Raw genomic sequence first — 26510 nt, 5'->3', positions numbered from 1 at the left:
ACTAATGACAGGGTACAGTTGTCCTGAGGGAACATACAGCACATTTATTATTGACAGAAATCGGCTGAAATTGACTTCCCTTGAGTATCAAACACTTATTTTCCCCACCCTCTTCTTTTTTCCTCCTGCTTTCCCTCCACCCCTTATTTCTGCATACCTCCCCTCCCCTGGGCTTCCAGCCTCACCCCCAGCCCAGTAGTAGCAGTAGTAATAGGCCGGGTGAGAGAGCCCCTCTGCTGGAAGTCTGGCCGCTGCTAACGCGGCCCAGTGGGGACACTGACACCCCGGGGGAAGCGTAGACGGGGCGCCCGTTGAGGCGCTGCACTGGCCGGTAGATGTTTCTGTACTTCAGGGTTTTAGGAAACTGCTCCACCTGAGAGTGGGACAGGGGTATGAAAGGATTAGCTTAGGCACTGTACATTTATTTATGAGGGATACCTGTGGAAAATCAGATGTCTGAAATAAAAATGGATGGCCCTCACTTCAGTAAAATATATTTTTACCTGACCCTCCCTTAATGCTTGAAAAAAGTGACCTTCTCCTACACCCCAAATAATAATTAGAAGGTGCACTATGTAGAAATCGCTCTGCCATTTCCTGGTTGCAAACATTCTAATAGTTGCTTAATTTCAGTGACAAAAAAAGCAATGTAGACAATCATAGTACCATCTAAACCCCTGTGAAATATACACTACATGACCAAAAGTATGTGGACATCTGCTTGTCAAACATCATTCCAAAATCATGGGCATTAATATGGAGTTGGTACCCCTCCCGCCTTTGCTGCTGTAACAGCCTCTCTTCTAGGAAGGCTTTCCACTAGATGTTGGAACATTGCTGCGGGGACTTGCTTCAATTTAGCCACGAGCATTAGTGAGGGCACTGATGTTGGGCAATTAGGCCTGGCTCACTGTCGGAATTTCAATTCATCCCAAACGTATTCGATGGGGTTGAGTTCGGGGCTCTGCAGGTCAGTCAAGTTCTTCCACACCGATCTCGACAAACCATTTCTGTATGGACATCGCTTTGTGCACAGGGGCATTGTCATGCTGAAACAGGGAAGGGCCTTCCCCAAACTGTTGCCACAAAGTTGGAAGCACAGAATTACATTGTATGCTGTAGCGTTAAGATTTCCCTTCACTGGAACTAAGGGGCCTAGCCCAAACCATGAAAAACAGCCCCAGACCATTATTCCTCCACCAAATTTTAGTTGGCACTATGCATTGGGTTAGGTAGTGTTCTCCTGGCATCCCAGATTTGTCTGTCGGGCTGCCAAATGATGAAGTGTGATTCATCACTCCAAAGAATGCATTTCCACTGCTCCAGAGTCCAATGGTGGCGAGATTTACACCAATCCAGCCGACGCTCAGCATTGTGCATGGTGATCTTAGGCTTGTGTGTGGCTGCTCGGCCATGGAAATCCCTTTCATGAAGTTCCCGACAAACAGTTCAGAGGCAGTTTGGAACTTGGCCGTGAGTGTTGCAACCAAGGACAGACGATTTTTTCGTGCTACGAGCTCAGCACTCTGTGGTCCCGTTCTGTGAGCTTGTGTGGCCTACCACTTAGCGGCTGAGCCATTGTTGCTCCTGGATGTTTCCACTTCACAATAACAGCACCTACAGTTGACCCGGGCAGCTCAAGCAGGGCAGGAATTTGACGAACTGACTTGTTGGAAAGGTGGCATCCTATGACGGTGCCACGTTGAAAGTCACTGAGCTCTTCAGTAAGGCCATTCTACTGCCAATGTTTGACTATGGAGATTGCATGGCGGTGTGCTTGATTTTATACACCTGTCAGCAACGGGTGATGCTGATATAGCCGAATCCACTAATCTGAATGGGTGTCCACATACAGCGTATTTCCCATAACCAAAAGTATTGTATTGTCAGCTGTTTGAAGCTGGTGTACCAAACCTAATGTATAAGACGCAAAGATTACATTTAAGAACAGGAAGCATAGAAATAGCGAACAGAACAGATCTACTGCTTCTTAGACTTGCTTTCACTGAGAATGACATATCTATAACTCACATTTCTACGTGAATTTTGTTGGTCGCCCAAAATGTAACATATTGCAGTGGATAGCAGAGAACATGCCTACATTCACCACTGCAGACAGGGGTGAAAAGATCTCCATTTCAGTAAAAGCACTACATGAATACAGTATATCTTCTTATTTGCGGCCCAATAAAAAAATTGCCTTGTATAAACGCATTTCATGCAGTTCTATGTCATTTTACATGATTGGAGACGAGCAGAATCTTTTTAAATTCCACAACAGAGCATGACAACGAATGAATGCACGCTGCATCATCTGAGATGTTTTGATTTCTATACAGGCTAATATAAAAAAAAAAATATAGGATTAAGTCCTCATCTTCACACTCTCCCTCTCTCTCAAACTGAACAGGACAGCAGTAGGCCTAGTCCGCACGCACAGATATTGAATTTTTGGGACAAATACAATTTATTTTGCAGAAGAAGCCTTTGACTATCTTCCTGAAGGGCCACAGTATACTTAGACATCAGCAAGAGCAGGCCAAGGCTCATGATTGTGGTAGGTCGTTTTATATACACACTCCAAGTACATTTTCCCCAGGAGCAGCAACGCTGGCCTAGGTCTATAGTATAGGCTATGGGTCACTTGATTGAGACCACACTAGGCGCACCTGATATTGCACGCCCAGCAAAAAAATCAGGGATGAAGGGGCAGCAATGGGCACACATCGAGATATAGGCAACTAGCTCTCAAACACTGAGCAATATGACATTTAATCTATTATAAATGACATGACCCTCCCCTGGACGAAATTTAGAAAAATACAACACTCCCCCTGACTGAACTTGAAAAAGCACGAACCTCCCCCTTTTTCCTCTAGGTAACAATTGTGTAAATTTCAACCGCTGCCTTAGGCTTCTTCAATGGCTCAGGCAAATAAAGCTGCATACTCCTCTTTCATTTGGCATACAGTTTACTAAGAAGAACGCTTGTTGGAGTGTAAATCCAACCAATCGACAAGTCAGCCCACCACCACTCACTCACCCTCAGCGGGGTTGAAAGAAACCGTAAGCATACGGTTTTCAGGAAGTGGAGGTGAAGACTCAAACCGGATGCTTCCCGTTTCTTCCAGCTCCGCTCAGGCTTTTCTTTTACGCCTGCTATGTTAGGTTACCACTGACTAGATCTCTCCGTAACTTGATTGGCTCTTCGAACACGGTCCATACCACCACTTCATCGCAGGTGGGGGTGGTCAGAGAACCCTGGTAGCGGTAGAACTTGGTGAGGTCCACACTTCCTAGCAGATCACTGATGGATAGTGGCTGCACTATGTCAACTGATGAACCTGAGACATAAGGAGAAGGCTGTAGTATTAAAAATACTAGAAACATCACCACCAAAGGGAGGAAGCTCTCCCTTTGTTAGTGCCCTAAAAGCAATGGAGGTTTCACTTTGCTCTTGCTCTCTCTCTCTGCAAATTCAAATGAGATACATTGGCATAAAAATAAAGAACATAAGTACTTTAAAGCTAGCAGGCACCACTGCTCCTCACCCTTCTCTGTTATATTCAGCAGATATGATGTCAAAGTCCTCCAGGATTCCACATGCCGTTGGTCACCTGTCACCTGGAATCCATGGAATGTGTTGATGATAGCACAAATAACAAGCAGTGGAGGCTGGTGGGAGGAGCTATAGGAGGACGGGCTCATTATAACGGCTGGAACGCATCAAACACATGGTAACAGCGTGTTTGATTCCGTTCCACTGATTCCATTCCAGCCATTACAATGATCCCGTCCTCCTATAGCTCCTCCCACTGGCCTCCTCTGATAACAAGGTATTCTGCCATAACTCCGATTACTAAGTCAAGAATCATAACTCTGTCATAGTATTGTCATCATCAGTGTAAAACTGTTGTGACGTACATCGATGAAGAATCCAAACACTGCTATCCTCTCCGGGTCAGTCTTAGCCTGCTCCATTGTCCAGCCTTCCTTCAGTGTCACAAGGTGGATCTGAAATCCAACAGAGAGTCACATCATATAGGACACAACACACACACACACAGAGTGATGTATATTCATGGATGCCAAGGGAAACTAGGCTTCCCAAAAAACTTGACCAAGAAAAAAATAAATAAAGCATAACATCATTTTTTATTAATTTTTTATTTCACCTTTATTTAACCAGGTAGGCTAGTTGAGAACAAGTTCTAATTTGCAACTGCGACCTGGCCAAGATAAAGCATAGCAGTGTGAACAGACAACACAGAGATACACATGGAGTAAACAATTAACAAGTCAATAACACAGTAGAAAAAAGAGTCTATATACATTGTGTGCAAAAGGCATGAGGAGGTAGGTGAATAATTACAATTTTGCAGATTAACACTGGAGTGATAAATGATCAGATGGTCATGTACAGGTAGAGATATTGGTGTACAAAAGAGCAGAAAAGTAAATAAATAAAAACAGTATGGGGATGAGGTAGGTAAAAATGGGTGGGCTATTTACCGATAGACTATGTACAGCTGCAGCGATCGGTTAGCTGCTCAGATAGCAGAAGTTTGAAGTTGATGAGGGAGATAAAAGTCTCCAACTTCAGCGATTTTTGCAATTTGTTCCAGTCACAGGCAGTAGAGAACTGGAACGAAAGGCGGCCAAATGAGGTGTTGGCTTTAGGGATGATCAGTGAGATACACCTGCTGGAGTGCGTGCTACGGGTGGGTGTTGCTATCGTGACCAGTGAACTGAGATAAGGCGGAGCTTTACCTAGCATGGACTTGTAGATGACCTGGAGCCAGTGGGTCTGGCGACGAATATGTAGCGAGGGCCAGCCGACTAGAGCATACAGGTCACAGTGGTGGGTGGTATAAGGTGCTTTAGTGACAAAATGGATGGCACTGTGATAAATTGCATCCAGTTTGCTGAGTAGAGTGTTGGAAGCTATTTTGTAGATGACATCGCCGAAGTCGAGGATCGGTAGGATAGTCAGTTTTACTAGGGTAAGTTTGGCGGCGTGAGTGAAGGAGGCTTTGTTGCGGAATAGAAAGCCGACTCTAGATTTGATTTTTGATTGGAGATGTTTGATATGAGTCTGGAAGGAGAGTTTACAGTCTAGCCAGACACCTAGGTACTTATAGATGTCCACATATTCAAGGTCGGAACCATCCAGGGTGGTGATGCTAGTCAGGCGTGCGGGTGCAGGCAGCGAATGGTTGAAAAGCATGCATTTGGTTTTACTAGCGTTTAAGAGCAGTTGGAGGCCACGGAAGGAGTGTTGTATGGCATTGAAGCTCGTTTGGAGGTTAGATAGCACACTGTCCAAGGACGAGCCGGAAGTATATAGAATGGTGTCGTCTGCGTAGAGGTGGATCAGGGAATCGCCCGCAGCAAGAGCAACATCATTGATATATACAGAGAAAAGAGTCGGCCCGAGAATTGAACCCTGTGGCACCCCCATAGAGACTGCCAGAGGACCGGACAGCATGCCCTCTGATTTGACACACTGAACTCTGTCTGCAAAGTAGTTGGTGAACCAGGCACAGCAGTCATCAGAAAAACCGAGGCTACTGAGTCTGCCGATAAGAATATGGTGATTGACAGAGTCGAAAGCCTTGGCAAGGTCGATGAAGACGGCTGCACAGTACTGTCTTTTATCGATGGCGGTTATGACATCGTTTAGTACCTTGAGCGTGGCTGAGGTGCACCCGTGACCGGCTCGGAAACCAGATTGCACAGCGGAGAAGGTACGGTGGGATTCGAGATGGTCAGTGACCTGCTTGTTGACTTGGCTTTCGAAGACCTTAGATTGGCAGGGCAGAATGGATATAGGTCTGTAACAGTTTGGGTCCAGGGTGTCTCCCCCTTTGAAGAGGGGGATGACTGCGGCAGCTTTCCAATCCTTGGGGATCTCAGACGATATGAAAGAGAGGTTGAACAGGCTGGTAATAGGGGTTGCGACAATGGCGGCGGATAGTTTCAGAAATAGAGGGTCCAGATTGTCAAGCCCAGCTGATTTGTACGGGTCCAGGTTTTGCAGCTCTTTCAGACCATCTGCTATCTGGATTTGGGTAAAGGAGAAGCTGGAGAGGCTTGGGCGAGTAGCTGCGGGGGGGGGCGGAGCTGTTGGCCGAGGTTGGAGTAGCCAGGCGGAAGGCATGGCCAGCCGTTGAGAAATGCTTGTTGAAGTTTTCGATAATCATGGATTTATCGGTGGTGACCGTGTTACCTAGCCTCAGTGCAGTGGGCAGCTGGGAGGAGGTGCTCTTGTTCTCCATGGACTTCACAGTGTCCCAGAACTGTTTGGAGTTGGAGCTACAGGATGCAAATTTCTGCCTGAAGAAGCTGGCCTTAGCTTTCTTGACTGACTGCGTGTATTGGTTCCTGACTTCCCTGAACAGTTGCATATCGCGGGGACTATTCGATGCTATTGCAGTCCGCCACAGGATGTTTTTGTGCTGGTCGAGGGCAGTCAGGTCTGGAGTGAACCAGGGGCTATATTTGTTCTTAGTTCTGCATTTTTTGAACGGAGCATGCTTTTCTAAAATGGTGAGGAAGTTACTTTTAAAGAATGACCAGGCATCCTCAACTGACGGGATGAGGTCAATGTCCTTCCAGGATACCCGGGCCAGGTCGATTAGAAAGGCCTGCTCACAGAAGTGTTTTAGGGAGCGTTTGAAAATGATGAGGGGTGGTCGTTTGACTGCGGCTCCGTAGCGAATACAGGCAATGAGGCAGTGATCGCTGAGATCCTGGTTGAAGACAGCGGAGGTGTATTTGGAGGGCCAGTTGGTCAGGATGACGTCTATGAGGGTGCCCTTGTTTACAGATTTAGGGTTGTACCTGGTGGGTTCCTTGATGATTTGTGTGAGATTGAGGGCATCTAGCTTAGATTGTAGGACTGCCGGGGTGTTAAGCATATCCCAGTTTAGGTCACCTAACAGAACAAACTCTAAAGCTAGATGGGGGGCGATCAATTCACAAATGGTGTCCAGGGCACAGCTGGGAGCTGAGGGGGGTCGGTAGCAGGCGGCAACAGTGAGAGACTTATTTCTGGAGAGAGTAATTTTTTAAATTAGTAGTTCGAACTGTTTGGGTATGGACCTGGAAAGTATGACATTACTTTGCAGGCTATCTCTGCAGTAGACTGCAACTCCTCCCCCTTTGGCAGTTCTATCTTGACGGAAAATGTTATAGTTGGGTATGGAAATCTCAGAATTTTTGGTGGCCTTCCTGAGCCAGGATTCAGACACGGCAAGGACATCAGGGTTAGCAGAGTGTGCTAAAGCAGTGAGTAAAACAAACTTAGGGAGGAGGCTTCTGATGTTGACATGCATGAAACCAAGGCTTTTCGATCACAGAAGTCAACAAATTAGGGTGCCTGGGGACATGTAGGGCCTGGGTTTACCTCCACATCATTTAGCTTTCGTCTCTGTGTTTCAACATTTTCCTTCAATTCGCAAAAGGCTGATTGTATCTCAGAGGAGAAAGCTAAATTAGCCATGGATGGAGATAGGGATTTGGACTTGTGGTTTTACTTAATTCTCTGTACTGGCCAATGATTATCATGGCGATTCTGGTCCAACCATTAATTCATACCTTGTGCCCCTAGCCTGAGAGGATGGAAGTTCAATATGTAGCTAGATGTAGAAAGCTAATGTTAACTAGCCAACGTTGCACAAGAATGGAAGTTAGGCTAGCGAGCAGGCATTTTAGCCAGGTAGCCTAGGACAACAAAAAATGTAAGTGTGTACTGTATGACAGAGATATAGACCATTTCGTCAACATGAAAGAAAGGAGGATGGCATTGGTGTTTCTCTACAAGTAGGATGAGTCAACATGTTTTTCTACTTGCACAAACGCGCACGCAAACACACACGCACACAGAAATCCGAACCATGGGCAGCCACATCATATTTAGCCTACATTGATTAGACTAAATTGTTTTTGGTATATTTTAGTTGTCACTGTATTAGAGGTGATTTGTTGATGATGTTGACATGTTGAAGTTTAAATGGTGCTGGAATAGTGGAGGCAGCTCTTGTTTTCTTTCTGACTTGCGATAACTCTCTATGGTAAAAAATCAATAGTTGTTTTGTGGTCCAAAAATTTCAGAAATATTAACTTGCTTGACCAAGCTGTAGGTCATGTAACTGTCTTACTGTACATGCAATATGCTTTGTGGACTTCACTGAACAGAGGTTGCTATCAGGTTTTGTGATAAAACAAAGGTGTGGCTGAATTTATTCAGACATATGAATTAACAGGCTATAGAGCAAACAACACAGTTATCACAACACAGGTTGTAATATGGCTTTTTGGGGGGGGGGGGGGGGGCCTTGGCTTCCCCAGTGATTTTACCCACGCACCGCTACTGCACACACTCTCTCTCTTCTAGTACAGTATCTCACCTCCATGGGGTATCTGACTGAATCCACTGTGTGCTCAGAGCCTGGGTGGCACAGTGAGTCGCCTCCCCAGTGGAAATGCATCATGACGGCCGTGTAACCATGAGGGAGCCCCCCTCCTCTCACCTCCATCAGGCCCTCTAACACACAGCTCACTGGAAGGACGAAAATAAGTTGTGGTTTCCCCATAGTATACGTTAATATTGTATTGTGTATTCACTAACAACTGTTAATGAGTAAATGATACCTGTGTCCTGAGCTACTGAGATTACTTTAAAGAACACTAGACAACACATGTCCTACAGACACACTATAAGGACAGGACCAAGGAGATTCACCACAAGAGTACCTGTGTGTCCATTGTTGGTGAGGAACTTGATGCTGTGTGGATTAGTGATGTCACTGAAGGTGAGGTTGCGGAGACTGGGGTCAAAGGTCAGCTGGTTAGTATCAATGTTGATCGGCGACTGTCTGACCCCCCCACACTGAGAGTTGGGAAGGGAGGGCCAGAAAGAGGGGCTGTTCTCTAAAAGAGAAGAGAGAGAAAAAGAAAGCCTCTGTCAGTTTAAATGTTTGCTCTTCTGAACTGTGTTTGTGTAGCACAATGGACGGAGGTGAAGACAGAACTAGTGAAGTCTTACCACAGCCATTGTGACACCAGGGCTGGTCTAAAAGAAACACATTTGAAAATACATATAATTCATAGAAAATATATTAATATTCATGAAACTTTAAAAAAAAAAGTTGTTTTGGTAGCCTACGCACCTGCTATAGCTCGTGAACAGAGATAGAGGATAATACACACAGATGTCTGAAAAGCAAATATAAATACAATGTAGCATAATGATGCATGAAACTATCTTTGTTATCTACATGATTAGATGCCTGTCCAAATGTAGCCATATCAAGATCCCTAAATGTATGATTTTAAAAATGTCTTACCCACTTGTACAACATAGTTTCATGAGTTGAATTAATTAACCACATTAATATTGAAAATACATGTTCTTATATGCCTAGCTACAGCCTGCATTGCCCAACCGCCAAAACGACTTTTCAAGGCTATGTGGAACGTTATAACAAGTGTGTAGTGCTGGGGGAGCACGAGCCTCACCTTTTTCAATTTGAAAAAACATGGACAATTTATTCTGATCAATTCTAAATCAATTATATTGAATTACGACAAAAAAAAATCAATTAAAAAACTATAGAATGACAAACCAAATAAATATGTAGCCTACAGCAGCCTAGAGGTAGGTCTGGCGGAGGCGAGAATGATGAAGAACTGTAGGCTACATGTGGGCATTGCGGAAGCCCTTTGGAGGCTTGACAAATTTGGCCAATCAGAAGGTAAAACAAAAACAAAATCTAAGTTCATCATGTCTGTCTTGATGTTCATAAAACTTCACCGACCCCATCTTGCGCAGTGGAACGGAAAAAGATATGTGACCACTTGGTTACGGTGACGTTCTGCCGAGGACACCCAAACCAGTGGCCACCTGCAAAGCCTGACCCTCTCTGGAAGTTGCTGTCGCCTAGCTTGGGAAATGTAGCGAACAGTATTGTAATGAAACAGCAGGGAGCAGGTCTCGAACCCTCGACCTTCTATTCTAGCCCGAAGTCCTGCGCGCTATCGACTGTGCCGCAAAACCATGCTCAAGCAGCAGAGTCTATTTCCGCGCTTAAAAACCCAGGGTCGTTACACTATATTGGCTACTGGTTGAGACACAGGGCCGGTTAGCTTGGTATGTCAGGATATTGGACATTTTGAATTGGGCCAAATTGGAAGTAATAATGAATTTAGGTTATAGTTTATTGAGATGCATTAATACACCACACTAAAAGCTTGATTTTATGGCTGTTTTACAGCTAATTTCCTGCAGTTCTATGTAGTCTAGTAATGATTTATGTTCACTACTTGGTCAATTGATTTGATGATCAAATCTATGCAAATTCATTATATGAATTGGTAGTTCACCTGTTTTATTTCAATCTGTAATAGGGTATACTGCAACCATGTGTTCAAGCTAATCAAATCAACGTGTATTTAGCGCTGTCCTTTAACAACTACGAAGGGCGCCCTAATCATTTAAAATAATACTCATCACGATCTGTTGCCTACGCCTAATAGTGCTTCCCACTCATCATGTATTATTATGACAAATGGTAGATGATCACTTCTCACAAAATGTTGCTCGTTTAGTAAAGTTAGATCAAAGCTTAATCAATGTCTCGCAAGATCACATAACGATTACATAACGGAAGCGAATATAATAGCATAGTATAGTAGGCCTATAACGTTACTGTTCAACTCTGTTACGCCAAAGGTCCTCATTTCTAAGGAGATTTTTAGCTGAAACTGAATAACCATCTAATGAGATGGTTAGCTGAAACTGAATAGTAAAACAAAAGCAAAAAAACATTATTGCGCCCAAACTCAACAGGATATATGCTGATTGAAACAAAATACAGGTAAGGCTAATAATTTAATAACACCATCTGCTCTAATTCGCTCATGAAAACAGTATTTCAAGAAGATCAAAATGCATTGGCTATTCCCATGAAACTGATTGAGATCAATTAAAATATTGGCATGCAGATGCGGTTTCACTGGCAAAACATGAATAGGCCTAATTAGCATTCACGATTGACAGTGATGATGGCCTATTTTGAAATTAAGTATGCCTAACTTGAGGATATTAAAAATACAACATTTTCTTCAGACAATATGTGGGCATTGGCAGACGTTGCAATTGGAGTATGCACTTGATGCATATCCTTTAGTAGAGCTCTCCAACCCTGTTCCCGGAGAGCTAACATCCTGTAGGTTTTCATTCCAACCCTAATCTAGCGCACCTGATTCTAATAATTAGCTGGTTTATAAAATGAATCAATGAATCCAATTGCGGTTGGAGTGAAAGCCTACAGGAGAGTAGCGTGTCAGGAACAGGGTTGGAGAGCCCAGTAATGGTAGGCTACATCTGTCGTACGAACTTTGACTGAGGAAATGATGACGTCTTTACATATGTCGTCTACGGCGATACGGATATCACTTATTATTGATATCAACATCGTTTGAGTTTAGTTGAATTTTTACAAGGACAGTGCACATTAATCAACGTTTCAGTAAAAGTGCCGGTTTTAGCCAGCCGGCTAATTTTCAAACGCAGTCCCTGGGCAGGTTATTAAAAACAGTTACAATAACAATACAGACAATCAATGACCAGTGAGCACACCCAGAGCAACATAGGACAAACAACACGCAACATGCGCATTGTGAATCACACTGTTGCTCTCTCGTTTATCTATTTGCGTCTTGCGGATTGTGGTTGTTGTGGATGGCTGTTCACCTATCTAAATGTGTATTTGAACCCAATAATGGTTGAATTCAAGAAGTTTAAGCTACCTATCAATCATTGTTTTTGAAACCAGTGGACAGCCAGTGAAAAATGCACTCTTGCAACAGCTGCATAGTGCGGATCCAAGCCTATGGAATAAACGCTGAGCTTTTATTGCTCAATCTAATGCTGATAAAATAAATAAATCCATAGGCCTAATGGACACATGCTCAAGCTTGTACACTTTTGATAGACTTAAAGGGGCAATCTGTAGTTTCTACATCAATTTGACTTATAAATTATATATATCCATTGATTCTTGAAGAATATAACTTATAAATCCCTCATGAGCTTAGTTCATCTGTCACACTCCATGAGAACCCAAAATATAAGCTTGTTTTATTCCAATGTTTGTAAACATTGTAAATGTTAACAAACACTGTATAGCCCCATAACATGGTTAAAACAATAATTTTATATCATGGATGGCCAGTTCTTACATCCATATTAATCTGAGAGTGGTTACATTTCTCCAGGCCCATCCCTCAGCTTTTAACCAAAACGGAGGTGGGGTGTCTGTTTTGTTATTGTTTCATCTGTGGATTTGCCCTTTAAACAGCTGCATATTATCAAGATATCAAAGTGTCCCCAACAAAAAGGTAAACAATAGGCCTATAGCAAATGCAGCCTATGGCATTAATTTTTCACATGTAAATAGCACTTCTGTAGTGCTCAAAGCATACCATTCCACGAGAGCAGCATTTAGTTTTCAACTCGAATCAATGAGCCCAATCAGTCCTCCGTGACAACACAATCATAAATAATGAGGGGTGGCTAATAAATCCTTAGTTTTGAGGTCATGCTCAGGTAAAACAATTTGGCTAATCTGTACTTCCATATTTCCAAGTCCTATTCTTGAAGATCAAGAGGTATAACATTTATTGGAATGACTGGAATGCTGATAGACTTTGGTTTTTAATGTAAAGATATAATTTAATCATATTATTATATGTAGTAGAAAGCAATGGGTTAAGAAGAAGCCAACATAACCAACCCATAAAGTAAAATGTAATATCCATATATGGCCAGCTATATACACTTTAACATTGATTTATCCTGCAGTAGATGTCGTTCAATTGGTAACATACATTTTTGTCTTCTTCTAATGCCTCTTTTAGGGAAAGTAATCTAAAAGTAACGGAATGTAGTCAGATTATGTTATTGAGTTTGGGTAATCCCAAAATTACGTTACTGATTACAATTTTGGACAGGTAACTGTAACGGATTACATTAAGAAAGTAACCTACCCAACCCTGGAGGTAGATAATCTGACGCTAGATCTGTTTGAAGAGCAATTTGCTAAGAAGTGTCGTGTACGCCCCCCTCTGCACTACGCAAACTCACATCGTCCGGGGCAGTGTTTTGAAATAAGACAAGATGTCTGCCGGAGCAGTGCTAATGACGAGCGAGCGTCATATTCGAGACAATAACTATAACAACAATCTTCCAGAGGACCGAATGGACGTTGAAATTGACCCAGGACACAACCTAACGGACCGGGAAGACTTGGACGCCGGAATACAAGCCCCTTGTTCATCTAACGGCAGTGGCGGGGAGGAGGATGAGTCGGAGGCCATTGATCGGGAAAGAGAAGCCGGGGGCTCGATTCCTCAGCGCAACGGGGAAGGAGTGTTGTTGGGCAGGGAGCAAGAGGTGTCGGTCGAAATCGGAGAGACGTATTTATGTCAGCGAGCCGACAAGACATGGCGTAAGTATTTGTTTATAAACCAATACTAGTTAGCTACGTTTGAAAAGGCTGTGAGGCAGAGCACTATTTATCAGTGCGTCCCGACTTGTTCTGCGTGCATCTAAAGACTGATAGTCACGAAATGTTTCTCTAACTGCAGTTTTTTTTTATCGACGTTGTTGGTGATCTCAAGATCAAGTTTGCTTCTTGACCATTAGATATGTTCAATTGTGGTTTTGTTTATTGTTTACATTCAAGCCCATCAAGCTCTATGAGGTGTAAGTTATAGTTGGCAAGCTAGATGTGCTTTTTACAGAGATGGCTACAGTTAATTCAGTAAAACTCAACCTCTTTCAGATTCTGCTGAGGTTATCCAGTCCCGGCTGAACGAACAGGAGGGCAGAGAGGAGTTCTACGTACACTATGTTGGATGTGAGTGGGGCACACAGAGCATGGAAGTGCTGTGTATCTTTTCATACACCTCTCCTACTTTCCTCCACCTCCCTTTATCATTTTTTCCTTCTCCTCCAATGTCCTCTCTACCTCTCCCCTGGAACTGTAGTTAACAGACGTCTGGATGAGTGGGTGGGCAAGGCTCGCCTGGCACTGACCAAGACGGCGAAGGACGCAGTGACAAAAATCGCTGAGGGTGGAGGAGGGGGCGAGCTGGGGGAGCAGCCCGAGAGGAAGATCACCCGCAACCAGAAACGCAAACATGATGAGATCAACCACGTGCAGAAGGTAGGCTAGTGCAGGAGGTTCTAGACTACATACCCCCACAGCGGGGGATCAGGTCCCCTTTGTCAATTTCTAAATTGTTCTTCTGTCAGTCAGATGAGTTAGATTCAGATGTTAAATGGGCTCCCTCTGTTCTGTTTTCTAATGGAACTCCTCTTTCCCTCCAGACGTACGCAGAGATGGACCCCACCACAGCTGCCCTGGAGAAGGAGCATGAGGCGGTAAGTGTGTGTAGCTATAATGTTATGCACCTTTTGATATACAGAACCTGTCAAAAGTTTGGACGCCTATTCATTCCAGGATTTTTGTTGAATTTTTATTATTTTCTACATTGTAGAAGAATAGTGAAGACATCAAAACTATGAACTATGTTAAACAAATCCAAAATATATTTGAGATTCTTCAAAGTAGCCACCTTTTTCCTTGATGACGGCTTTGCACACTCTTGGCATTCTCTCAACCAGCTTTATGAGGTAGTCACCTGGAATGCATTTCAATTAACAGGTGTGCCTTGTTAATTTGTGGAATTCCTTTCCTTAATGGGTTTGAGCCAATCAGTTGTGTTGTGACAAGGTAGGGGTGGTATACAGAAGATGGCCCTATTTGGTAAAATACAAAGTACATATTATGGCAAGAACAGCTCAAATAAGCAAAGAGAAATGGCAGCTCATTACTTTAAGACATGTAGGTCATTCAATCTGGATTTTTAAGAACTTTGAAAGTTTCTTCAAGTGCAGTCACAAAAACCATCAAGCGCTATGATGAAACTGGCTCTCATGAGGACCACCACAGGAATGAAACACCCAGTTACCTCTGCTGCAGAGGATAAGTTCATTAGAGTTACTAGCCTCAGAAATTGCAGCCCAAAGAAATGCTTCAGAGTTCAAGTAACAGACACATCTCAACATCAACTGTTCAGAGGAGACTGCGTGAATCAGTCCTTCATGGTTGAATTTCTGAAAAGAAACCACTACTAAAGAACACCAATAAGAAGAAACAACTTGCTTGGGCCAAGAAACACGAGCAATGGACATTAGACCGGTGGAAATCTGTCCTTTGGTCTGATTAGTCCAAATGTGAGATTTTTGGTTCCCACCGATGTGTCTTTGTGAGACTCAAAGTAGGTGAACGGATTATCTCCATGTGTAGTTCCCACCGTGAAGCATGGAGGAGGTGTGATGTTGTGGTGGTGCATTGCTGGTGACACTGGCAGTGATTTATTTATAATTCAAGGCACAGTTAACCAGCATGGCTACCACACCATTTTGCAGCGATACGCCATCCCATCTGGTTTGCGGTTAGTGGGACTATAAATTGTTTTCAACAGGACAATGACCCAAAACACACCTCCAGGCTGTGTAAGGGTGGTGGTGGAGTGCTGCATCAGATGACCTGGCATACACAATCACCCCACCTCAACCCAATTGAGAGGGTTTGGGATGAGTTGGACCGCAGAGTGAAGGAAAAGCAGCCAACAAGTGCTCAGCATAATGTGGGAACTCCTTGAAACGGTTGGAAAAGCATTCCAGGTGAAGTTGATTGAGAAAATGCTAAGAATGTGCAAAGGTGTCAGGGTGGCTATTTGAAGAATCTCAAATATAAAATATATTTTGATTTGTTTAACACTTTTTTTGGTTCCTACATGATTCCATATGTGTTATTTCATAATGTTGTCGTCACTATTATTCTACAATGTAGAAAATAGTACAAATAAAGAAAAGTCCTTGAATAAATAGGTGTGTACAAACTTTTGACCCGTACTGTATGTAGTAGTAAAACAATGCAATTCCTAGAGAAGGAGGGAGGAAAGTATAAATGTGTCCTTGCCTCTCTCTCCCAGATTACTAAAGTGAAGTACGTGGACAAGATCCAGATTGGTAACTTTGAGATTGACGCCTGGTACTTCTCCCCATTCCCAGAGGACTACGGCAAACAGCCCAAGCTGTGGATCTGCGAGTACTGCCTCAAGTACATGAAGTACGAGAAGACCTTCAGATACCACCTGGTCAGTGACTGTCAGCTTCATCAGTTCAAAAGCACTGTTAGCTTCAACATTGCTGTTGTCTTTTTATTACCACCTAGCATTTGAGACTAGCACTTCTATTTGACCAATATACAGTTGAAAAGCTTTGAACCACATACTTATGTCTCATCCTTCTCCACCTCTATTTCCTCTCTCTACCTTTCCTCTATCTGTTCCTCCAGTCCCAATGTCAGTGGAGGCAGCCTCCTGGGAAAGAGATCTACAGGCGGAGCAACATCTCTGTATACGAAGTGGACGGTCGCGACCACAAGGTAAGGACACGAGGCAGGACCAGACCACAGAGAATTACCCCAAACTGTGTCCTTGAAAGCAATATAAACAGGTGTTAGTTAACTGGGAACAAGAACAACCTTGACCATTCAACTTAGGTCTTGGGGGTACCCCTGATTTGCATATGTTTGTTCTAGCCCAGCACTCACACCTGACTCAACATCATTGAGCAAAGTGTATTAAAACAAAACAAACAAACCCGCTGATGATAATACTGACCCATGTTTCTTTCTGTAGATTTACTGTCAGAACCTGTGTCTACTGGCCAAGCTCTTCCTGGACCACAAGACGCTGTACTTTGACGTGGAGCCTTTTGTCTTTTACATCCTGACTGAAGTCAACAGGCAGGGAGCACACATAGTGGGTTACTTCTCCAAAGTAAGTACTGGTCCCAGTACTTTGGCCAGGTCGCAGTTGCAAATGAGAACTTGTTCTCAACTAGCCTACCTGGTTAAATAAAGGTGAAATAAATAAAAAATATCGGTAGCTACTTGTCCAAATAAAAAATGTATATCTGTAATGTAGCTGGTTTCTTTTGGGCATGGGTTAGTAACAGATTTCATTAATGATTGCCATTCAAATCAAAATAAAATTGTATTTGTCACATGCGCGGAATACAACGAACACAGTGAAATGCTTACTTACAAACCCTTAACCAACAATGCAGGAAAAAAATAAGTGTTAAGAAAATATTTACTAAATAAACTGAAGTAAACAATAAATACATAAAATAGAAAAATAACAAATAATTAAAGAGTAACAATAAAATAACAGTGAAGAGGCTATATACAGGGGGGTACCGTTACAGAATCAATGTGTGGGGGCACAGGTTAGTCGAGGTAATGTGTACATGTAATGCAAATAGTCCGGGTAGCCATTTGGTTAGCTGTTCAGGCGTCTTGGGGATAGAAGCTGTTAAGAAGCCTTTTGGACCTAAAAATGTCTTATGTCTTGAAGAAAGTCTCAAATCTGAAGGAAAGTGTTCATCGTTTTAGGAGAATGGATAACTGGTATAGTGTTGGCCTACAAAAGCTGAGCCTGTTTTGTGTGTTCCACAGGAGAAAGAGTCGCCAGATGGGAATAACGTGGCGTGTATCCTCACCCTCCCGCCCTACCAGCGCAGAGGATACGGAAAGTTCCTCATAGCCTTCAGTGAGTGGGATACACACACACACACGAGCTGGGCAGTATGGACAAAAATCCATATTACGATAAATTGAGTGAATTATTAGGTTAATGATAAATTGTGAGAAGTTAATACAATTATTAAGCATTAATTTAAGCACTTTATTTATACCCCTTAAACAACAACTACTACTACATTGAATGTTAGCAATTTCCCAATTAGCAATAGCTCATATTAGCCTGCTTAGGCCTATTCCATTTCAAACTTCACATTTCTAGTAAAGGCTACTTATCATTATTGTCGATCAGTAAGATGTTGTTGATAAATGGCCGGTTTGGTTGGTGACGATGATTTTTGGTTTATCGTCCCAGCTCTAACACACACTATCACATGTGCTCTCTCTCTAGGTTATGAGCTGTCTAAATTGGAGAGTACAGTAGGTTCTCCAGAGAAGCCCCTGTCAGACCTGGGCAAGCTGAGCTACAGGAGCTACTGGTCCTGGGTGCTGCTGGAGATCCTCAGGGACTTCAGGGGCACGCTCTCCATCAAGGACCTCAGGTACGTACACACACACGTAACCTCTTCCACCTCACCATAAATATATTCTCGTGTACAGTTCCAGTCAAAAGTCTGGACGCACTTACTCATTCCAGGGTTTTTCTCAGTTTTTACTATTTTCTACATTGTAGAATAGCAGTGAAGACATCAACACTATGAAATAACACGTATGGAATCATGTAGTAAACAAAAGTGTTTATATTTGAGGTTCTTCAAAGTAGCCACCCTTTGCCTTGATGACAGCTTTGCAAACTGTTGGCATTCTCTCAACCAGCTTCATGAGGTAGTCACCTGTGATGCATTTCAATTAACAGGTGTGCCTTGTTTAAAATTGTACATGTGGAATTTCTTTCATTCTTAATGCGTTTGAGCCAATCAATTGTGTTGTGACAAGGTGGGAGGGGGTATACAGAAGATGGCCCTATTTGGCAAAAGACCAAGTCCATATTATGGCAAGAACAGCTCAAATAAGCAATGAGAAATTACAGTCCCATTACTTTAAGACATGAAGGTCAGTCAATTTGGAAAATTTCAAGAACTTCGAAAGTTTCTTCAAGTGCTGTCGCTATAGTGAAACTGGCTCTCATGAGGACTGCCACAGGAAAGGAAGACCTAGAGTTACCTCTGCTGCAGTGGACCAATTAATTTGTGTGACCTGCCTCAGAAATTGCAGCCCAAATAAATGCTTCACGGAGTTCAAGTAACACACATCTCAATATCAACTGTTCAGAGGAGAATGTGTGAATCAGGCCTCCATGGTCAAACTGCTGCAAAGAAACCACTACTAAAGGACACCAATAAGAATTGACTTGCTTGGGCCAAGAAACACGAGCAATGAACATCAGACTAGTAGAAATCTGTCCTGATGAGTCCAAATTTTGCATTTTTGGTTCCAACCTCCGTGTCTTTGTGAGATGCGGAGTAGGTGAACGGATGATCTCCATGTGTGGTTCCCACTGTGAAGCATGGAGGAGGATGTGTGGGGGTGCTTTGCTGGTGACACTGTGATTTTTATTTAGAATTCAATGCACACTTAACCAGCATGGATACCACAGCATTCTGCAGCGATACGCCATACCATCTGGTTTACGCTTAGTGGAACTATCATTTGATATTTTTGATTTGAAAACACACCTCCTGGCTATGTAAGGGCTAGTTGACCAAGAAGGAGAGTGATGGAGTGCTGCATCAGATGACCTGGCCTCCACAATCACCTGACCTCAACCCAATTGAGAGGGTTTGGGATGAGTAGGACTGCAGAGTGAAGGAAAAGCAGCCCAAAAGTTCTCAGCATATGTGGGAACTCCTTCAAGACAGTTGGCAAAGCATTCCATGAGACTACCTCATGAAGTTGGTTGAGAGAATGCCAAAAGTGTGCAAAGCTGTCATCAATACTTCTTTTGGTTATTACCTGATTCCATAAGTTATTTCATAGTTTTGATGTCTTCACTATTATTCAACAATGTAGAAAATAGTAAAAACAAATAAAAATGGAATGATTAGGTGTCAAAATTTTAGATTGGTACTGTATGTGAATATCCATCCACTTGCAAATCCACAACATAGGTACACCTGCGTTCACTTGTACATACACTACCGTTCAAAAGTTTGGGGTCACTTAGAGATGTCCTTGTTTTTTAAAGTAAAGCAAAAAAAATTTGGTCCATTAAATAACAAATTAATCAGAAATCAAGTGTAGACATTGTTAATGATGTAAATGACTATTGTAGCTGGAAAATAGTTTTATGGAATATTTACTATGGAATATTTTACATAGGCGTACAGAGGCCTATTATCAGCAACCATCATTCCTGTGTTCCAATGGCATGTTGTGAAGAGGCAACTCCGGGATGCTGACCTTCTAGGCAGACTTGCAAAGAAAAAGCCATATCTCAGACTGACTAATAAAAAGAAAAGATTAAGATGGGCAAAAGAACACAGACACTGGACAGAGGAACTCTATCTAAAAAGCCAGCATCCCAGAGTCGCCTCTTCACTGTTGACGTTGAGACTGGTGTTTTGCCCGTACTATTTAATGATGCTTCCAGTTGAGGACTTGTGAGGTGTCTGTTTCTCAAACTAGACACTCTAATGTACTTGTCCTCTTGCTCAGTTGGGTACCGGGCCTCCCACTCCTCTTTCTATTCTGGTTAGAGACAGTTTGCGCTGTTCTGTGAAGGGAGTAGTACACAGCATTGTACCAGATCTTCAGTTTCTTGGCAATTTCTCGCATGGAATAGCCTTCATTTCTCAGAACAAGAATAGACTGATGAGTTTCTAGTCCTCTGTTTCTGGACATTTTGAGCCTGTAATCGAACCCACAAATGCTGAGGCTCCAGATACTCAACAAGTCTAAAGAAGGCCAGTTTTATTGCTGCTTTAATCAGCACAACAGTTTTCAGCTGTGCTAACATAATTCCAAAAGGGTTTTCTCAGTGACCCAAAAATGTTTTAAGGTAGTGTATGTCAAGTACTCCCACGTCATAGTGTATGTAAACTTCCGACTTCAACTGTATACAACTACGGTTGGAGTCATTAAAACTCATTTTTCAATCACTTCACAAATTTCTTGTTAACAAACTATAGTATAAGTTTTTTTTCACTTATAATTCACCGTATAACAGTTCCAGTGGGTCAGAAGTTTACATACACTAAGTTGACTATGCCTTTTAAACCGCTTGGAAAATTCCAGAAAATTATGTCATGACTTTAGAAGCTTCTGATAGGCTAATTGACATCATTTGAGTCAATTGGAGGTGTACCTGTGGATGTATTTCAAGGCCTACCTTCATGATGCACATGATGCCTCTTTGCTTGACATCATGTGAAAATCAAAAGAAATCAGACAAGAAAAAAATTGGTTCATCCTTGGGAGCAATTTCCAAATGCCTGAAAGTACCATGCTATTCTATACAAACACTGGTATGCAAGTACAAACACCGTGGGACCACGCAGCTGTCATACTGCTCAGGAAGGAGATGCATTCTGTCTCCTAGAAATTAACGTACTTTGGTGTGAAAAGTGCAAATCAATACCAGAACAACAGCAAAGCCCCTTGTGAAGATGCTGGAGGAAATCGGTACAAAAGTATCTATATCCACAGTAAAACGAGTCCTATGTCGACAACTTGAAAGGCCGCTCAGCAAGGAAGAAGCCACTGCTCCAAAACCGCCATATAAAAGCCAGACTACGGTTTGCAACTGCACATGGGGACAAAGATTGTACTTTTTGGAGATATGTCCTCTGGTCTGATGAAACAAAAATATAACTGTTTGGCCATATTGACCATCGTTATGTTTGGAGGAAAACGTGGGAGGCTTGCAAGCTGAAGCACACCATCCCAACCATGAAGCAAGGTGGCAGCATCATGTTCCGGGGGTGCTTTGCTGCAGGACGGTCTGGTGCACTTCACAAAATAGATGGCAGGAAGGAGAATTATGTGGATATATTGAAGCAACATCTCAAGACAGTCAGGAAGTTAAAGCTTGGTTGCAAATGGGTCTTCCAAATGGACAATGACCCCAAGCATACTTCCAAAGTTGTGGCAAAATGGCTTAAGGACAACGAAGTCGAGGTATTGGAGTGGCCATCACAAAGCCCTGACCTCAATCCTATAGACAATTTGTGGGCAGAAGTGAAAAAGCGTGTGCGAGCAAGGAGGCCTTCAAACCTGACTCAGTTACACCTGCTCTGTCAGGAGGAATGGGCCAAAATTCACCCACCTTATTATGGGAAGTTTGTGGAAGGCTACCTGAAATGTTTGACCCAAGTTAAACAATTTAAAGGCAATGCTACCAAATACTAATTGAGTGTATGTAAACTTTTGACCCACTGGGATTGTGATGAAAGAAATAAAAGCTGAAATAAATAATTCTCTCTACTATTATTCTGACATTTCACATTCTTAAAATAAAGTGGTGATCCTAACTGACCTAAGACAGGGAAGTTTTACTAGGATTAAATGTCAGGAATTGTGAAACTGAGTTTAAATGTATTTGGCTAAGGTGTATGAACACTTCCGACTTCATCTGTACATTTGACCACACACACACCCAACCCCAGATTCTCATTGCTCTCCTCCCTCCACAGTCAGATGACCAGTATTACCCAGGGTGACATCATCAGTACGCTACAGTCCCTCAACATGGTGAAATACTGGAAGGGCCAGCATGTCATATGTGTCACTCCCAAACTGGTTGAGGAACACCTCAAGAGCGCCCAGTACAAGAAGCCGCCAATCACAGGTAGACATGTTTCCTTTTCACTTCTCCTTTTCATGTTTCATAGCCCCCCCCCCCCGGGGCTGCAGGTAAGGTTAAGAACGTTGGGCAAGTAATTGAAAGGTCGCTGGTTCGAATCCCTGAGCCGACTACATGAAAAATGTCTGTGCCTTTTGAGCAAGGCACTAGTTGACCTCTCAGTGTTCCTGACAGTGTTTCAGGGATATGCAAAAATTCAGATTGACTTGCATATCATATACACAACATGTGTGAAATAGAACAAATGTAAGCACCCACTTTTTCATTATTCCCTATATAAGGAATAGGGTGCCATTTGGGACAAGCCCCTAGTCCCCTCATTTGTAAGTACTTATCAGAAAGGACTGAATACTTTTTTTGTGGCCTTGATTCCATCTGAAATATACAGCAAAATGATTGAATACTTTTATAGAGTTTACCTCAGATATGAAAAATTTGTTTTGCTATTGTGTATAAAAAACTAAAGTTTCATGTAAGTACTTATCAGAAAGGACTGAATACTTTTTTTGTGGCCTTGATTCCATCTGAAATATACAGCAAAATGATTGAATACTTTTATAGAGTTTACCTCAGATTTGAAAAATTTGTTTTGCTATTGTGTATAAAAAAACTAAAGTATTCAGACCCCTTGACTTTTTCCATATTCTGTTACATGACATCCTTATTGTAAAATGCATTAAATAAATACAAATCCTCAGCAATCTACACACAATACCCCATAATGACAAAGCGAAAACAGGTTTTTGGAAATTTTTGCAAATGTATTCAAAATAAAAAACTGAAATGCCTGTAATTAAAACAGGTAAAATGTTGAAGGATTAATGTTCTCTCTCATAGAAAATAGTCCTGATCATATAAGTCTAAACCTAGACAATAAAAAAATAAAAAATTATAATACCCAGAATTCATACATTTCCTTAATTTTAAATTGTAAAGTCATGTCTTCCTACACAATAACAAAACACATTTTTCAAATCTTGGAGGTAAACTATAAAGTATTCAATCATTTTGCTCTCTATTTGATGGAGTCAAGGCCACAAAAATGGTTCATTTTTGCAAAAACAAATCTTACCTGTGGGGGTTTCATCAGACCAGAGAATCCTTATTGGCAAACTCCAAGCGGGCTGTCATGTGCTTCCGTCTGCCTACTCTACCATAAAGGCCTGATTGGTGGAGTGCTGCAAAGACTGTTGTCCTTCTGGAAGGTTCTCCCATCTCCACAGAGGAACTCTGGAGCTCTGTCAGAGTGACCATTGGGTTCTTGGTCACCTCCCTGACCAAGGCCCTTCTCTCCCTATTGCTCAATTTGGACAGGCGGACAGCTCTAGGAAGAGTCTCTTGGTCGTTCCAAACTTCTTCCATTTAAGAATGATGGAAGCCACTGTGTTCTTGGGGACCTTCAATGCTACAGAAATGTTTTGGTACCCTTCCCCACAATCCCGTCTTGGAGCTCTACAGACAATTCTTTCAACCTCATTGCTTGGTTTTTGCTCTGATATGCACTGTCAACTGTGGGACAGTATATAGACAAGTGTGTGCCTTTCCAAATCATGTCCAATCAATAGAATTTACCACAAGTGGACTCTCATCAAGTTGTAGAGATGTCTCAAGGATGATAATTGGAAACCGGATGCACCTGACCTAAATTTCGAGTCCCATAGCAAAGGTTCTGAATACTTATGTAAATAAGGTATTTCTGTTATTTTAATAAATTTGCTTTAAAAAAACGTTTAGCTTTGTTTTTATGGGGTTGTGTGTAGATTGCTGAGGATTTTATTTAATACAGTTTTGAATTAGTCTAATGTAGCAAAATGTGGAAAGTCCAGGGGGTCTGAATACACTGTACTTTGAAGAACTGCTAAAATGGTTTATTAATTAATTTTTTCCCCTCCCAGACAGCATAGGCAGCAGCTCTTTAGAGATGATGACTTGGAATTAAATGATAGTTATAAAACAAATGTAATATACACAATTGAAATATTTGATTGAAGTAAAGTAATGCGAATAAATTGTGTGTGTGAGAAGCGGTAATGGGCCGTGACTACCATCATGAGACTTTTTATTAATTGTTTTATTCTGTGTTACAGCATTCAATGTTTAAACAAATACTTTTTTTTTGTACCAAAACCAAACCAACCTCAAAGCAGTAATTGCTCAGCACTAGTATACAGTATGCAGTTGTCTCGTGAGGATGACATCATAGTAACACTGTCACAATATATCTGTGAGTGTGAGCGTGAGCCTGACCAGAGTGTTTCTGTCTCCTCAGTTGACACCGTGTGTCTGAAGTGGGCCCCGCCCAAACATAAGCAAGCCAAGTTCTCCAAGAAGTGAGGGGAGGTGCTACTGACATCATGCCAGACCACCCAACCAACCCACACACGCATGGTATTCGTTCTCAAAGTGCCTCCTTCCCTCCCCTTGTTCTTTGTCCCCAGTTTAAGCTATTTGTTGTAAAGAGGAACCAACATGTACATTACTAGCGTCTTTCAGTTTTTATTTTTTTTATTTTTAAATAAACAAGAATAGTGATTCACTTGAGTGATATTTTTTCTTTCATTTAACTTTGATTTGTACTGATAATTTCTACTTGACTCAATAGCAGTGTTTCTTAGTTATTTTTTTTCCCTTCGGAGGCAAAGGCACCTGAAGCAACTACTATGAAGACTACTTTATGCTTTGAAAATACTGGTAATAACAATCATGGATGATTTTTTTTTTTTAAGTAAGTATTGTTTTAAAAAAAAATGTTTTAAAGACAATGGTATTATATGGCGCACAGTTGTTACTCATTTGTGTAAAGTGAAATATGACATTAAGTGAGAGACAGCAATTGGTATTAGATTTTTCACATGGAGGCATTAGGTATTTTCTCAACAAATTCCTGTAAGACTTTGTCTGTATTGTCATGGGGATAATACGTTTTTAAATGAATTGAATGGGAAAACAGGGGTGTACGACACTCTTCCCAGAGTGTTAAATTTGCAGGCTTTTGCTCTACCCCTGCTCTAACTCACCTGAATACCGGTACACTTACTTTTCCTGGCAACTCATCCACGTCGCTCTGGCCAACTGACGCTTCTTCTCCATGAGTCTGGATTTGCCTTCTCGACGATTTCTGGAATGCGAGCACATTCTGATTGGTCCCAGAAACAGATATAATGATGCTATCAACTTTAATACTCTTATTGGTTAGATTTGTTCTACGATCCAATAGCTGATGAATTTGTTTTGTACAACGCCCCTCATTTTGAACTCAGTTTCAGATTGACTGAATGTATGTAACGATCTATAGAGCAGCAGCATTAAAGTCCGGGTGAGTCATCAGGCAAACACTTGCTGAGCTGCACTGTTTCAGGACTGCCTTAAAGGAATACTTTGCCAAAATCACAACAAGGCCCTTTATCAACTTCCCCAGAGTCAGATGAACTTGTGGATACCATTTTTATGTCTCTGTGTCCAGTATGAAGGAAGTTAAGAGGTATTTTTACAAGCCAATGCTAACTACATTGGCCTCAAAGTATTCATACCCCTCGACTTATTCCACATTTTGTGTTTTTTATTTATTTAACTAGGCAAGTCAGTTAAGAACAAATTCAAATTTACAATGACGGCCTACCAAAAGGTAAAAGGCCTCCTGTGGGGATGGGGGCCTAGGATCTTTAAAAATATATATATATAAATATAGGACAAAACACACGAGACAACACTACATAAAGAGAGACCTAAAGACAACATAGCAAGGCAGCAACATATGAGAACAACATGGTAACAACACAACATGATAGCAGCACAAAACATGGTACAAACATTATTGGGCACAGACAACATAAACGGCAAGAAGGTAGACAATAATACATCACACAAAGCAGCCAGTCAGTAAGAGTGTATGTGATTGAGTCTTTGAATGAAGAGATTGAGATAAAACTGTCCAGTCTTGAGTTTGTTGCAGCTTGTTCCAGTCGCTAGCTGCAGCGAACTGAAAAGAGCGACCCAGAGATGTGTGCTTTGGGGACTTTTAA

The 26510-nt window shown here is 42.0% G+C and overlaps 2 protein-coding genes across 3 annotated transcripts; one reads left to right on the top strand and one right to left on the bottom strand.

Moving 5' to 3' along the window:
• Positions 1–21: 21 nt before the first annotated feature.
• Positions 22–9365, bottom strand: LOC109891872 (carbonic anhydrase 4). The gene is made up of 9 exons (XM_020484348.2): positions 9351–9365; positions 9174–9219; positions 9050–9076; positions 8758–8934; positions 8412–8563; positions 3925–4014; positions 3552–3624; positions 3181–3344; positions 22–373 (listed from the first exon to the last, which is right to left on the bottom strand). Exons 1-9 carry the CDS (start codon positions 9363–9365, stop codon positions 182–184), a joined length of 936 nt encoding a protein of 311 aa, XP_020339937.1. The 3' UTR covers positions 22–181.
• Positions 9366–11315: 1950 nt separating this feature from the next.
• Positions 11316–25029, top strand: kat8 (K(lysine) acetyltransferase 8). 2 transcript variants are annotated; one of them, XM_031827068.1, is made up of 12 exons: positions 11316–11378; positions 13257–13514; positions 13851–13925; positions 14056–14234; positions 14399–14452; positions 16072–16236; positions 16437–16526; positions 16783–16923; positions 17604–17697; positions 18079–18229; positions 22319–22473; positions 24758–25029. In XM_031827068.1, exons 2-12 carry the CDS (start codon positions 13265–13267, stop codon positions 24820–24822), a joined length of 1419 nt encoding a protein of 472 aa, XP_031682928.1. In that variant the 5' UTR covers positions 11316–11378; positions 13257–13264; the 3' UTR covers positions 24823–25029. The 2 variants fall into 2 exon arrangements, with proteins under 2 accessions (XP_031682928.1, XP_020341734.1); XM_020486145.2 differs by lacking the exon at positions 11316–11378 and having other exon boundaries at positions 13124–13514.
• Positions 25030–26510: the final 1481 nt, after the last annotated feature.

The sequence above is a fragment of the Oncorhynchus kisutch genome, linkage group LG6 (assembly GCF_002021735.2).
Source record: "Oncorhynchus kisutch isolate 150728-3 linkage group LG6, Okis_V2, whole genome shotgun sequence".
In the NCBI taxonomy this organism is placed as follows: Eukaryota; Metazoa; Chordata; class Actinopteri; order Salmoniformes; family Salmonidae; genus Oncorhynchus; species Oncorhynchus kisutch.
This window is presented reverse-complemented; position numbering and strand designations above follow the sequence as displayed.